Source organism: Odontomachus brunneus, unplaced genomic scaffold (genome assembly GCF_010583005.1).
Source record: "Odontomachus brunneus isolate Ranch 3 - 2012 unplaced genomic scaffold, Obru_v1 Obru_scaffold_086, whole genome shotgun sequence".
In the NCBI taxonomy this organism is placed as follows: Eukaryota; Metazoa; Arthropoda; class Insecta; order Hymenoptera; family Formicidae; genus Odontomachus; species Odontomachus brunneus.
Window position 1 is genome coordinate 1431565 of NW_022639536.1, and position 16517 is coordinate 1448081.

General features: G+C 31.4%; 1 protein-coding gene across 2 annotated transcripts; it reads left to right on the plus strand.

Annotated features, from left to right (window-relative positions):
* Positions 1-84: 84 nt before the first annotated feature.
* Positions 85-15560, plus strand: LOC116847969 (divergent protein kinase domain 1C). 2 transcript variants are annotated; one of them, XM_032823626.1, is made up of 4 exons: positions 85-322; positions 9851-10011; positions 10207-10894; positions 12066-15556. In XM_032823626.1, the coding sequence occupies exons 1-4, from the start codon at positions 173-175 to the stop codon at positions 12291-12293; spliced, it is 1227 nt and encodes a 408-aa protein (XP_032679517.1). In that variant the 5' UTR covers positions 85-172; the 3' UTR covers positions 12294-15556. The 2 variants fall into 2 exon arrangements, with proteins under 2 accessions (XP_032679517.1, XP_032679516.1); XM_032823625.1 differs by having other exon boundaries at positions 198-322; positions 9856-10011; positions 12066-15560.
* The last annotated feature ends 957 nt before the right edge of the window (positions 15561-16517 follow it).

A 16517-nucleotide genomic window follows, 5' to 3' on the forward strand; every position in this document is an offset into this window, starting at 1 on the left:
CCGGCGCGATTGCGGACACGTCAACATGAGGCACGTTATCGCCGTAGAAGACGACGAGGAGGACGAGGCCGAATCGTAGATAAAGCGCGAAAAACGGATCGAAAACGGCAAGAAGCAAACGGATCTCATTACCTGGATTCCTGTGAGGAACCTGACAATCAGCAACACGATCATGAACGTCCGCCGGCTGCCCGGTTTCGTGTACAACTACAAGCTCGCGACTATCCTCCTGCTGTCCAGCCTGTTCCTCGTCGTCTACCTGCTTCTACATTGGGGTATAATGTGCACGAACCTCGAGGCCTGGCGACACGTATCCAACGTGGTGAGTCCGCTGGTCGACGACGAGTTGTCACTCGTCCACAGCGATCGGCGACGAACACGGTGCGCGGCGCGCGCGATCACGGCGTTTCCGCGATTCCGCGATGGGGGTTCGCACGATGGGGGTGTCTCGGGATGGTGAAGATGTGCGAGTGAATCCTGCGCCGGTGAGAGAGGGTGAGAGAGAGAGAGAGAAGCGGACGCACGCGTACTCTGACGTGGTCTCTTCGGATGGCCGAGAAGGGAAGCTGCAACTGTAACGGATTTTGTATACATCGGTTACTTACGACACCTAAAGTGACGTTTGCATTTGCAATTATTCAAAATTTTGCATGTTCCCTCGTTGTCACATACAAAACGAGAAATTGTGAAGCTGACAACTGAATTTGACGATTAATTAGCTGTTTACATTCGGTTGTTACATTTTTTACGCGCTTAGGCAAGCTTATATTTATATTACGATAACTGCAACAGCTACAATTACGAGTTTGAATATGTTACATGCATATATTATTTGAAGCAAATTGTGATTTTTATATTTTCATCCTTCTATGTAATAAATATGAGTGCTATATAAACTACTTATAAGAAAAGCATATATTTATAAATCGAGATATAAAATTGCTACCAAATTTACATACACTGAGTGCAAAAAGTATATTCGTATAAGAGAGATTTCCTTGAAAAAGTTTTTATTAAAAAAAATGAATTTTAATTAATAATTTATTAATAGTAAATATAATAAATGCTATATTTCTCAATATTATTTTAACAAAAAGAATATAATAATTCGTCCTAATAATCAACAAGAGTAAAAACTTATGTTAATTTAGTGCACAGAAAACGTTGTTAGTTGTTGACAAATTTAGTTTCTAGGATCACGAACGCAAATGTTTTCGTGGAGGTCTTTTATATTTACATTAGGAATACGTGTTTATTTCTCAATTGATCCTCAGGCGATTCTCAAAGGACATTGATATCAGTCTTATTGCATTATTTGAACAAAATGTGTCTCAAAAGTAAGAAGACTAGCGAAAAGGGAGGAGTGAAAAAAATTGTTACTAGATTACACAATCTTTGCGCAGAATTACTCAGCTCATCGACCGACCTTGATCGGCGCAGTCCAGTCAATAATTAACCGTTTCTGCAGAAGAAAAAAATAGTTAAAAATAAATTCAGAGGTGGCCGACGAAGCCTTAACCAAAATCGACAAACGTTTTATTCTTCACCAAATAAAGCTGGACCTAAAAATGAGTGCTCCAAAAATCACAAATAAAACTCAAAATCGCGATAGAGAAATTTCCGTTAACACAATCCGAAATGTATTGCGCAAGAATGAATATCATGGCCGTGTTGCCAAGAAAAAGTTTTGGGTATTGCGGCTAATTGCAATAAACGATTAGAATTTACGAAACAATATCTCAGTAAAACGGATTAATACTTGGACACGATTATTTTCCTAGATGAGAGAACATTTTGTATTTTTAATTCCGATGGCAGACGTATGGTGTAGCGGAAAAGAAATACGGAGAACTTGACCCAAAAAATCTCATATACCAATAATTAAACACGACGGCGATTCTGTACTTGTATATAAGCTGTGTACTTGTATAAAGATATATAAGCGTAACATGGGAGTCGGTAATTTACATTTTATTGATAGATCACAAAGTATATATAGAGATTTTGGAAGAAAATGTTCTTACTACACAATTTCTTAATGCACAAAAATTAAGAATTACCAACAAATATATTTTCTAATGACAATGGTCCTGAGCATACGACATATATAACACGAAGCAATAGCTTTTATGCGTTATCAAAATTAAATACGCCTCCTCAATCATCGAACTTCAATTCTATAAAATATTTATGGAAATTTCTTGGAAAGAGGATACTATTAGGAAAAGATAGATTTCTAATCAAAAAAAGATTTAAAATCAGCTCTTCAAGAAAAGTAAGACTCCATCTCGTCAACTGTCACGTGATTAGCCAACAAATAAAATATGAATTAATAAGTTGTTTGAATTAAAAAAATATACGAACACTTTTTGTGCACTGAATTAACATAATTTTCGTTAATTATTGGGAAGATATATTTCAATTATAACATTCTTTCTCCATAATAATAATATGAAATATAGTATATATGTATTATATTCACTGTTAATAAGTAAATTGTCAATTAAAACTCATTTTCTAAAACTAAAGGTTCTTTTTTTAAAGAAATCTCCTGTACACAACCTAAAATACCTTTTACATTTTCATTGTATTATAAATAAAATAAAAAATTATAAATAAATAAATAATTATAAAAAATTATAATTATTATTATAATTTTAAATATAAATAAATAATTATAAATAAAGTAAAATTAGAAAAATATAGCATAATTAAAATCCCAAATGTTTAAGCTTTCCAACAAAATCAATTTTGTGTATGTATTTAATACACAATGTATACATGTATGTACTTAATACATATATTATTAATTAATTAATTTATTTTCATAATGAAGTTGCTTGATCACTAATCGGGACATTCACATCCTATTTCTGTTTCGTTATTCTATGTGAATGCCTTATGAATCACTCATAAGGGACCTTTACAATTCGAATAATAAAATTCTTGTTAAATTTACGTACACCTGTTTATCTGAGAACTTACCGTCAACAATTCTTTTGATTATTGATGCGAAGTTTACTGGTAAATTTTGATTGCGACGCCAATAACCTGGCAAAAGCGCGTGCCAGTAACCTAAATAGTCCTCTAGCTATCGATCCCTGTAAAATTTTCTTAATTTCGCCGAGATCGATCCGCGCCTGAAAGCAAGAGGTATTCTGGTTTGCTCGTGCTTAACCGAAACTCGCATTTCATCAATTTCACAAAATCACGCAGCGAGCGCCGCTAAATGAATGCACAGCTCGATTAGAAAGGTCGTCGCTGAAGTCTTATACGATTCAAATACGTCACTAGTCATTATATTCTAACAGCACTGTCACAACGTAGAATTAAAAAGAAAATCACTTACGTAACACTCGACCAGCACACGCGAGGCCGATCATCGTGGGACGAAATATTGCATGTGACATTCCTAGAAGCTCCGTTGAGCATTTGTTCGATCAAAAGCTTCTCTAAAAGGGACTTGGTAATTACTCAGAAAGAGACTTTCATGACTACCATGACATGAGACAATCGGTAATAAAAAATTTATTCTTTTAATTACATTTATGAAGCAAATATACTGTGTTTATTGAGTTAATTATTAAATTTATATAATTTACAATAATGTAAATTTTTTGTTATTTTTATGCAATAGTAAATTTATGAGCAATTATATTCAAATTGCCATATTATATTTTGCAGAACATATTGTTTTAAGTAAATTTAGATAATTTTATTTAGTAAATTTGATATTCCGTGATAGTTTTGAATTTTCTAATAAATATGGGTAAATTTTAATTTTTCTTTTGTTTCCGTATTTCGATTTCGTCATTCTATATGATAATGTGAGTATCATATAAGTTACACATAAAGAACGACGCAATCTTTATAAACCGAGTAATAACTCTACTGAAAAAATTTTATTGAGATCTCAAATAAGATTTCCGAAAAATTTCCTGTATAAAATCTCAATTATTTTATATATCTCAATTGAAGTATCATATAAGAAAGTAAAGTAATAATATCTCAATTGAGATATTATGTGAGAAATACAAAAAGCTTTTCCTTTTTAAATTTTTAGATTATATTATAAATATCAAATTATATTATATGTAATATAATATTTATAATATAATCTAGAAACTTTATATATTATTATATATTATAAATAAATTAATAATATATTATAAATAATTAATAATATTAAATATTATTATAAATATCAAATTATATTATATGTAATTTAATATTTATAATATAATCTAGAAACTTTTAAAAAGGGAAAGCTTTTCTATTTTTCACATGATATCTCAATTAAGATATCATATAAAATAATTGAGATCTCATATAAGAAATTTTTCGGAAATCTCGTTTGAGATCTCAATAGAAACTTTTCAGTAGGGAAAGTTATTGCCAAATTTACGTACACCCGTCTATCCGGATATTCTCTATCAGGAAGCATGCAAAGGAGTATTTGTACTACGCTTTATCTTTCATCGCTGATGTCCTTCTCTGCGAGAGATCTTTCGAAAAAAATGATCATTGAAAAAAAATAGAATATGTAAATATGTCTCTTCTATTCGTTGCACGTTCGTATATTTTCCTGTCTCTTTCTTCTTTTTGCGAGACAAATATCTGTCGGCAATACGGACCTTGAAACGGCCGCTTACGTGCGCGAAATGTAACGTCGTGGCAGCGTGATAAATCATTCCATTCCGAGAGCATTTTCGGTAAGTCGCTTCGGAAAAGAGTACGCAGGCACGCGTGGCATGTATACACAGGGATCACGCAGTCACGGGTCCTCTCCCAACGGCGTCATCGGACCGACTAAAAATATCGCACGTACAACGAGCCTGTGTGTACGTACAGCATTCCCTTCTACCAGCACGCGCGCGTGAGCAAGTAACGTGTGGTCCGCTCGAATATGGGCGCTCATCATGTGTATACATGTAGCAGCGCCCACGCGCGCAGAGTAATTCTCCTTCATTGCTCTCGATTCGCGACCCGGACGGCGTACGGCGAGAAGAAACTGTCTGTACTGAAACGAGCGCCCGTGAAGTACAGAGTGTTTTATAACAAATAATATAACTGAGATAGTAAGAGAAGGGATAATTCCTTGTACAAGGATAAATCGAAAATGTAAAATAAAATTTCTTTATCGAAATCTTGTTTTCCCAGATTGACTTTTATTATTATTACGACATGAGATAATCGATGATGGAAACTTAAAATTTTTTTAATTACACTTAAAGCGTAAATATACTGCATTAATCAAATTAAATTAATCATTATAAGCTTACATATACATTGCACAATAATGTATATTTTTATATTGCTATAGCAACAAATCTACTAAATACCTAAATAAATAAGTGTATATAAATCTGACTTTATTGCATATGACATTCATATTTTTTTATTACATAGAATAACGAGAAATAAAAAGATACGAAAAATATTTTAAAATTTTATTAAAATTTGCTCAAAACAATAAGTTCTATAATATAAAGATCTGAATGTAACTTTTAATAAATTTGTTGCCACATTAATAACAAAAATTTACATTATTATATGATTTAAATTTGATTTAATACAGTATGTTTGCCTCACAAATATAATAAAAAAATTATAGAGTTAATATAACGTATTGTTTTGAGTAAATTCAGATCATTTCTTTTGTCTATTTTCATTTCGTATGTCTATTTCATTACTTTGTGTGCGTGTGTCCACACGTAAATATATATATATGTGCGTGTTTGTAATAAATATTAGTGTCATATGAAATATTCATAAGGGACGTAACTTACATATTGCATAACTTACATGTTGCGTAAGTTGCTGTCAAGTTTATGTACATTTACCTATCTGGGTTTTTTTTCAGAGAAAACTAATTTTTTTTAATATTTATCAAATCACGTGCGTATTATTTGAATCTATATTTGTCGTTCTATAAATAATTACTTTTACCTATTTTTATAAACATTTGCTGTTAGGAAGATTTTATTTCTGTCAGTTCTACAATCTTATTTGTTTATCTGAATCATCAGTCAATAATACGACGAATATATAATTCTGGATATACAGCAAAGAAAGAGGGACTACTTTCATCAATTTCTCATAAATTAATTAATTTTAAAATTTACTTTGTATTTTTTTTACAACCTTACAAGTTTTAAAATCATTTATAACCAAAATTATATACTATGTAGCAAACATAATAACTGTCTAAAGTGTCATTCGCCAAATCATATCATAACAAGGAAGCAACAGGAAGGAACAGAAAAGTGATGCTTGCTGATTTTATGACAGACTTTAAATATAATATATTCTAAACAATCAAAAAAGTAGCATACAAAAGATTGTTATACGCGCTTTTTTATATGTTTAGGGCTCAAAATTGATTGTGGGTAAATATCAGCGCCCGAATATATTACCATATTTTTTTCTACTTTTCTTTATTATGGAACATTCTCGATTTTCGAAACCGTGAGATAAATAAGAAATGTTTTATGTTGTTTGATTTTTTTTATAACTGAGTATTGAAATTCTTCAAAAATATGATTTTAGGACATATCCTCAACTCTTATATGATATTTTTGAAAAATTTTAATGTTTCATAAAATGAAACTTAACATGAAAAAACTTTATTCTATATTTTCGGCTTATTTTCGCATAAAGAGAATAACCTTCTTTTTTATTGTATCGTCTATTATGAAATATTTGTTCGGCCAATATCGTTAGACGACTGAATTTGTTTTTTCTTGTTTTAAGAAAAAGAAATTTTCGTAATTTCTCGGTTAATATCATAAAGTTTCTGAAATATAAAGTGGAATTCGACACATTAATGGTTATAATACTTAAACACATACTTAATACATTTAATACTTAATATTTGATAATTAATATTACGTTTAATATTATATTTAACACACGCATATACTTAATATACTTAATATACTTAATATACTTAATATACTTAATATACATACATACTTAGACAGATATATTTCGACATATTTTTTGCTTAATAATTAAGTACAATTACACAAAGATGCATTTTCATACAATAAGAACTTTATCAGTACATAAAAGTAGTCATTTGATGTCATGAAAATTGCTGCTTATTTTGGCGGAAAGAGAACGCAATTAATTTGGAATTATTGTAGCAATAAGAAATAAACATTTTAATTATTGCGTAATAACAGGATATTTCTTCAAACGATCATATTTTAAACACGTTCTGCTATTGCAATTGCATCAAAATACATTAAATACGTTCGCAACGTATACATCAAGCGCCGCGGTCGCAGCACGACGCCGAATACGTATCGAATAAAACAACGCGACCATGTAAGCTTATCTGGAATTTCTAGGTCGATTAGTCTTCCGAGTCAAATATCTCAAGCACGAAAACTATAATTGAAAATCTGATGAAAATTTCCTTATATAATGTTTAGCGCGCGCGTAATTTGCACCAAGTTTGATTGAAATTGATGCAGGCAATACGGAGATCTCGAAATCTCGTTCTCGCTAAAAAGTCCTTTTATTTTCGCGCAGATTCTCAGATTTTTCAGATTCAGATTTACACGTACGCACACAAGCGAATGAGTTTATCCATTAAGCCGCGTTTGCATCGCCAAGCGATTTAACTTCAGATCACACGTATACGTACGCACACAAGCGATGCGCGTTTGTCCGTCAAATTGCGTTTGTAATATATATAGGCTGCAATAAGCAGCATGTATCTATAAAGATTGCCATTGATTCACGAATTTACGCTAGAGGAAAAGATTTATGATCGACCATTAGATGTACATATCAAGCTACATTTATAATTTCATGTACAATTTTTTATAGTTTTATACCAATCTGCACTTGTGACGTTCGCGATCCGCACTGCAAACGTGTAATCTAAATTTGAAATTAATTGGTGAGACAGAAAATATTTTCGTAGATGAAATATTATAAAAATTTCCGTATAGACTGCATCAATCAGAATGGATGCATATTACGTGCGTAATAAACATTAAATCGATCATATATTTTTTCGCCTAGCGTAAACTCGTAAATAAAATAGAATAATTTCATCGATAAATTCAATAAAGTTCAATGATTACTACTGCGTTCCGATATTCATTGCCAGTACTGAAGATCTATAGTTTGTGTCGTGTATACGTATAGAGTTTCAATACTGGCAGTGAATATTGGAACGCAGTCTGCGAGTTCATATTAGAGGAAAAGATACATTACTACACGAAGAAAATTTTATAGTAAAATGTATTACAAATTTAGAGATCCAATCAAACCATATTCTATTACTTTAATTGCCAGAAAAGTTGGAAAAATTATATACTTTACAAGAATTAATAGAATACAATTTTACAAGTTGGAAAAATAGTAAAAAAGTATGTACTCATTGTGGAGAAAACTTAATATAATTGAGATAATAAAAAAACGAGATAATAGTAATAAAAAATATTTTTATTTTAAAATTATAGTTATTTAAAACTGCTAATAACAAAACGTTTAAAATCACAAATTTAAAAATTAAAGGTATATCTACGTCAAAGATACGTATAAGCACAGATATATATAAAATTGTTAGTGTAATTTTCCACAATGTTAAAAGTATAATTAATGGACATTATACAAACGCTGTGCGAAGTAAGCACACAAAATGAATTTCAATTAATGATTCCACAATAAAAAAATGTAGTTGACCACGAAACTTCAAAGATGCATATATTTCCTTTGCTGAAAAGGTAATATAATAAGATTTGTATCTAAATAATCTATATAAAAAGCAGTGAGATCGTAACAGTCAAAAGAAAAAAAAACGCCGAGTACGTATCAAAACAAAAACTACAAAACTAAAAGTACATGTTAACTTAATCAAAGTATAGGTGTCTTAAATTAGTTATAATCAAAAAAGTAGTAAGATCATATAATAAACCAAGTACGTGTATGTAAGTACTTATTACACAAATAATTATGTGATAAGTATCAATAATATTAATAATTGAACACTAAAATATCCAAATATCAAATTAAGAAAAACATCGAGGATAAAAACTCGGCGTGCCCAATTAATACATAATTCTTCAATATAAATGTTTATAATGTTACTAATAATTTTATGTACATTATTAAAAAAAGAGATATATATATATATATATATATATATATATATATATATATATATGCACTATGGGGAATTCTATATTAATGTTTCATAAATTCAAGACTGTGTGTCGCTGTATATAGGAATAACTTTTCTGTATGAATATATTTATAAATTTATTTATGAATTTATTAATTGGGGCACGCCGAGTTTTTGATCCTCAATGTTTTTCTCAATTTGATACTTGTATATATCAGTATTCAATTATTAATATTATTGATACTTATCACATAATTATTTATGTAATAAGTACTTACATATATGTACTTGGTTTATTATATTGATCTTACTTCTTTTTTTATTATAACTAATTTAGGACATCTATATTTTGATTAAGTTAACATGTACTTTTCGTTTTGTAGTTTTTGTTTTGATATGTACTCGACGTTTCTTTTTCTTTTGTAAAGATTAAAATACTATGTTCAGCGTTTCTGTTTATCTTAATATTACTTAATATACTGAATATTAATTACTCAATATTATATTTAATATTTATATACTTTATACATTTGTGTAAAATATGATGTAAAATGATATTTATAACTTTATTCGTTATAAATATATAATTACGTTTTCAATCCTCGTTTCACTTCTCTTTCTCACGGAATATTTCCGATGCGACTCGCGAGCTTCGCGACTCTGCTACTTGCCATTCGTGCGGTATCCGATCGTAATTTTCAATTTTAGTGCAGCTCACATCGAGATGGCACCGCCATGGGAATTCTCTGTGAGCCACTGTGCACCGAAAAGGGGATTCACTCGCTCGCATGCGAGACACTTCACGCGGGCAAGGAGGCAGTATTCTCGGCGCACTGGGAAACTACTCGACTTGTCTTCAAGGCTTCGAGGTACATTCCTACGTCTCCTTTTGCATTGTAATATAATGAGATCTTATCCAGAAGTCGCACGTCCAGAAGTGCGACTTGCATGCACGAGCGCTTGCTCTTGCCGTTTTCGTTTTCACGTTAGAGAAAATCGACCTCCAATCGCGGGACGAATTAACACAACCGATATATGCATAGCCAATCTGTTCCGCTATCTAGGACTAAAACACCCTCGGAGCAATTTGAGTCGCTCTACTGGGTGGACGCGACCGGTTTACGGCACTTCCCGTCCGAAGAGGACTTCGCCAATATGATCAAAGACTTGATGGTTAGCAAACTGAACATGACGCTGTCGCAACATCAGTTGGAGCGACTCGCCCGGCTGCGTACTCACCGGGTGGAGACCGATCTCGTGCGACGTCGCCTGGAAATGGAGAATCTCTGGCCGTTGCTGCAAGAGAACGAGTACCTGATGATGATCCTATACGAGGACAGAGACGTGTTCCCGCAACTGATCGGTACCTGCGGCACTTTCTACGCCGTGGAATATGTCAGGCCCATCGAGACCCCAACGACGGTGCTGGCGTTGTCCGACTCAAAGCCTGAGTGGGCCAAGCGGCTTAAGCTCGCCGTGATGATCCTCGACCTGCTCGAGGAACTGGAGACCAATATGCCCGAGCCATTCCATCTCTGCGATGTAAAGATCAATCACTTTGGTCTACCGTTGGGTGGACAGAAGCTTAAATTCCTAGATCTGGATGCAGTTTTCCCCAAAACCGTGATCGGCCGTATCATCACCGACGGCAAGAACTGTGAGAAGCACGAAGACTGTGATTACTTCGACTGCCGGTCGGTGTGCTCGAAGAGCAAGCGCTGCGAGACGTCGGTCCTTAACAATAATCTGCAGGTGAGTGATTAACATGCTCTCACCGTTTCGGATTTTATCGGTTACTCTAAATAAAAAAAAAACAGGAAATCAACAAAGTCATAAATAGACTTTCATGACTTTCATAACGTGAAACAATAAATGATGGGAATTTTACAATTATTTTAAGGAAAGGTTCTATCTAGAAAGAAGTTTAGAAAGCCAAAAAATAGATTTTGACGAAATTTTTTCAGAGAAAAAAATAACAATATTAATATAAGGTTTTGACCATTCTATTTATCATTATTTTAAATATTAAAAAAATTTTTTTTATTTAAAGAAAAATTAAAATTTCGTCGTCCAGGACAATATTCAGAGTAATAATTTGAAACAAAAATGAGAAGAAAATTCACAAACAGTATGAAATTTATTGAAAAATAAACCTAAATGCTTTGGAAAATTTCCAAAATCACTATTCTTTTTGGCATATAAAAGAAAAAAAAAGAAAAATTACTTAAAATTTCGAAGTGCTACCATTTTGTTAAATTTCGATTTTCTGCATATGACAAAAATTCATCCTACAGCAAGTTTAATACAGTTCTTAAATTTTCTCGTTTCATTTATTTCAGATTATTACATGATTTATAATGTTGTCCATCAGTTAGAGGCCAGCGACACCACGCTCAGCACAAAATATTTAGACAGAATTTAAAATTTTTTAAATAATTTTTTTGTACTCTCTTAAAACAATGATACTTATAGATATGATTAAAACTCTATAATGATATCTTTATTCGTTTCTCTTAAAAAAGTTCATAAAAAAGTTTCTATTTTTAACTATCTAAACCAGAACTTCAATTTAATTACATTTATAAAATGAATATATTGAATTTAAGTTTACATCACACAATAATGTAAATATTTTATTGCATTATGCATATGCAGCAACAAATTTATTAAAAATTACACTCAGATTTCCATATTACATTTTACATGATATATTGTTTTGAGTAAATTTTAATCATTCTTTTCGTGTATTTCTATTTTGTCACTTTATATGATAAATATGTGCGCCATATGAATCATTCATATAAGGAATAAAATCTTTATAAATCGACTAGTAAAGTTGCTCTCAAATTTATGTATACTTAATCTAGTTAGGGAAATAAAACCCGAGCAAACGCTATAAACCTTGCACTCTCTCTTCTTGTAGATCGTCTGCGAAAAGATCTTCCTCGGCTGGACGCTCTCGGGAACGCTAATTATTCCTGGGTTGCTAATGTCGGAACATACCACCAGCAGTATGGCCGTACTGTTAAGACAATGCGCTAATCCACATAGCGACACGAATTTACCGCGCGCAGCAGCATCCGAGGAGGTAAAGAAGCGGCTGTACAATATGCTGAGTGAAATGGAACAAGAGTACGCAGCGTTGGTATAAAAAAAAAGAAGAAGAAAGCGACTTTAATGAAGAAAACGATACATTCGAAATCACGAGAATTTAGGTATTTAATGAAAAATGACGAGAACGTCGCGAATTCGCGATTAAGAATGTAAAATTGTCTCGTCAGTTCATCGAAATACCTGTTATATAGCCTTATATAGCTTTTCTTTTTTCTTTTTCTTTCTATTTTTAAGAATGTAGTTGAAAATCGATACGCGTATTACACGCGATCAAGGACTTTTACATCACACATAAGGGTAGTGTAGTGTGTTAGGAATTACAAGAATGTACTTTATAAATTCGCGAACTTCTATAGAGTATCAAGTTATTGAGTGCGATCCCACACAAAGAGTCAGAGACATTTTTTAGACATGCGTGTTGTATGGAACGTCGCTATTTGAATAACGTGTGAATTTCTGCAAAGGTCTCGTTACCCGTTTGTGAATGATGGTTTCATTTATCCAATTAGGAATGATATTACTAAATATTTTGTCTAATCGAGCGCAACTCATACACTTGACAATGTATTAACCCTTGAGTTCCGAGATCGCGATTTTCATAAAACAAGCAAAAAGTGTCACGAGTGCGATAGTACTTTTGAGAACTCGACATAAAAGAGAAAATTTTATATCAGTAGACTTTAAAGTGCTAATCATGCTAAAGTTATGATGACTATTATATATTTATTATTAAAAGAAATAATAATGCAACTCTTATATAATATTTTTTACAATATTACATTACATGTTTTACATCTTCCTTTTAGAGAATCCTTTATTTTTACAAAAATTCCTGTGATTTTTTGTGAAATTTTAGCAAAACTATTAAAAAACAAAGCGACACTCAAAACAAATACAACATTGTATACGACCACGCATAATAATCAGAAAATTCAAGCCAGAGATTCACATTTGAATTCAGTATGGCACTCAATGTGTTGATAGAGACAACAAAGTTAGTGATACGCATAAGGATTAAAGTAAGTTTATTTTTAGTAGTCAAGGGAAATTGATCTATATTAGTTGTAAACGTACCGGCACGGATGCCTGATTAGAGAAATATAGATGGAGAAGCAACGGATAGATAATCCTTCAATAAAAATTGGATGTCATCAACCCATAAGAAGTCAATCCGACTTGGTGGGCCACGTTCCACTGAGGAACTTATGAATGCGCTTAATTAGAAAATAAAGAACGTCCAGTTCCTAATATCCTTATGTATAGATAAACATATGTAGGCACGATACGTCTAATATGTAATAAATTATATTATACATATTGTATATCTATAATATTAACGATTATATATACGTCATACACTCGCGAGTGCCTGTTATACTACTTTATACCATGTTCTTTCTTCCTCTTATTTTAAACGCGACGGAGGTCTGCTCGGAAGTGCCATTGTAAACTTGAAGTAAAAATCTAAGATAAAAATCTAAATAAAAATATTGAAATAAAAATGTAAAACACTCTTTTTATAATTTTTTCCAAAATATTTATATTTATTTAGATATATCATTTAGAGAAGAAGAGAGAGAGAGAAAGAGGGAGATAATATTTTCGTACGATGTATCCAAACTATGTTATTGTACAACAATTTTATAAAATCTAAAGCAACAAATGATGAGGCAAATAAGAGCCAATTATTTAGGCGGAATTAACAATATGATGAATATCAATGTGACATATAATTTCGTGTTACAAAAAAATTCAAACGTTTCAGTCCTCTTTTTGGACTCTCTTCCATTCCATTCCATTTTAACCAACTAACAAAAAATACCAATGACTACTCGGTCGTGTCTCTGCATAAGTTGAGTGGACATGAATTTGATTGGAACAATGTTTTAATTTTAGACAGAGAAGATTCTCACATCAAACGAATTACGTCAGAAATGTTTTATATAATCAGACAAGAGAATGGCTTGAATTTGCAAGAATATGTTTTAGGTCTCCATGAAGATTACATATCAATTATCGAGAGACTTCCGCGTGTTTAATTTGTTGATGTATCTGATGTTAGCTGACTTTCTTGTTTTGGTGTCGCTTAACCTTTATTGTAGTCTTGCTGTGATTCTAAACATATTTATTCTTTTCTCTATTCTGCCGAATTTCATGTTTGTAAGAACATAAGTGTGATGACCATAATGGTTGAGTTTGGCGTTTTGACTGTCGGGTAAGTTAAAAAAGTGTTATTTCTGATTTAGCAAATATTCAAAATTTTCGTTTATTTAAAGGCCACAGTCAACCCGTCAATGTCTTTATCATATTGGTATAATATGATTGCCGATGCGAGTCTCAACCGATTTTTTTATATTGGCGACGTTATTTTATTTTGCGATATTTGTAATTAATGTTGTCACTGAAGAGGGTCCAAAAAGAGGACCGAAACGTTTGAATATTTTTGTAACACGAAATTGAATGTTACATTGATATTCATTATATTGTTAATTCCGCCTAAATAATTAGCTCTTATTTGCCTCATTTGTTCTATTAGATTTTATATCTTTAGAGCCTTTACCTACATTAATAATTTTATAAATTAGAAAAAATACGCGTGTGTATTATCATATTGTCAAACATTATTATCCTCCGATAGTTTAAATTATTCGCATTAACATGCAAATTGGTTTTTAGAAACGACGAATAGATAATTTTTTAAAAAATAAAAATGACGTATCGTCAAACCATAAGAAGTCAATTTGACTTGATGAGTCACACTTTATCCATTTACAAATGCGCTTAATTAAAAAATACCCAGACTCTCTCTCTCTCCCTCTCTCTTACAAAATACTGACTTTTACGATTGTCTAATGATATTTGCCAACGCATATGGTTTATTCGTGAGTCGCATACGAAACTTTGTTCTGTCGATGGGTTAGATGATCCGAGTCATCTGGTTTTTCGTTGGGCCATGTCAGTTTAGAGTTTCATGTGACTTCTAGTGCGGCGACCCATTGTTCTTGTTAGTTCTTCCGCGCAAAGCCCTAATCTTAATAGTTCCTGGACCCTGACGGATACATACAACGTGAACGTTACAGATGTGGTGGATGCATAAACAATTTCGCTTTTTACGATTCGATATATGATAGGATCTATAAACTCTCTCCCCCCCCCCCCCTCTCTCTCTCTCTCTTAATGTTTAGATAAAGAACGTCCAGTTTCTAATATCCTTATTCTGCTTAATTTTTTTTACTGATATATTTTTGTTTAAAATAATATTTAGAAATACTAAAAAAATACTGGGAAGCTTACAAGTTTCCCATAAATATCTATGCTTTACTTAAATATAATAATGTTTGTACTACGTTATCTTCAATATTAATGATTGATAATGTAAATATTACACATGTCTCTAGAAATGTTTTATAATAAACGTCTTTTTATAAAATCTTGAATAGACCTATAAGATGTCTTTTGATAACGTCTTAAAGACATTTTATTAAAAATTTGTTAAATGTTTTTTAAACAAGCATCTCTGCTTAAAATATTATATTTGAAAATGATAGAAAATTTATCATAATTTTTATGGTAATTTTGATTCACATATTTCACAACTCATTTACGAAATTTCGTAAGTGAATTCATGTACCATGTATTGTCTATAATTGATAAATATAAATTGATTATACCAACTTTCATATTCAACATGATTGAAAAGTGTAGTATCATAAGATATGATTAAACTACATAGATATTCTTTTCATTTTTATTTGATTCTATTTTATAACCATCATTATAAGTATAATTATTATGAAAGAATATTATATAGATATAGAATATTATATTAAGTAGTTTATTATAAAATAATAATAAATACATAATGCAATATTTACTATGATTCAGAAATATCAATTTATTAAACTCAATATTCAAGATGATTGAAAAGAACAGTACCATAAAATATGATTAAAATATATAGAAAGTCTATGTTGTACGTTTCGGTGCATGATAAGTCATATATATAAATCAATATAGGAATTCCATCCATTTCAATCTTATCCAATCATTTTCTATTAAATATTTTAAGCAAGGATGCTTAAGAATGCTCACCATATAACGATCAACGAACTATTTAGCTCCATTTAACAGTATTATGGGAAAACCAGGTTAATTTTCATTGCTTTGAATCTCAACTAATGGCATCTACGAATAAGACATGATCTGTTCTTTTCAGCTGTACTGCTGCACTGGTGCCATAAGTTAAAATAAAATAAAATAT

Excerpts from the sequence above, each read along its gene's own strand:
- LOC116847969 (XM_032823626.1), top strand. The coding sequence starts at position 173 with ATGAACGTCCGCCGGCTGCCCGGTTTCGTGTACAACTACAAGCTCGCG. Across the intron at positions 10,012-10,206 it reads CTTGTCTTCAAGGCTTCGAG|GACTAAAACACCCTCGGAGC; the intron begins GTACATTCCTAC and ends TCCGCTATCTAG. Across the intron at positions 10,895-12,065 it reads TCCTTAACAATAATCTGCAG|ATCGTCTGCGAAAAGATCTT; the intron begins GTGAGTGATTAA and ends CTCTTCTTGTAG.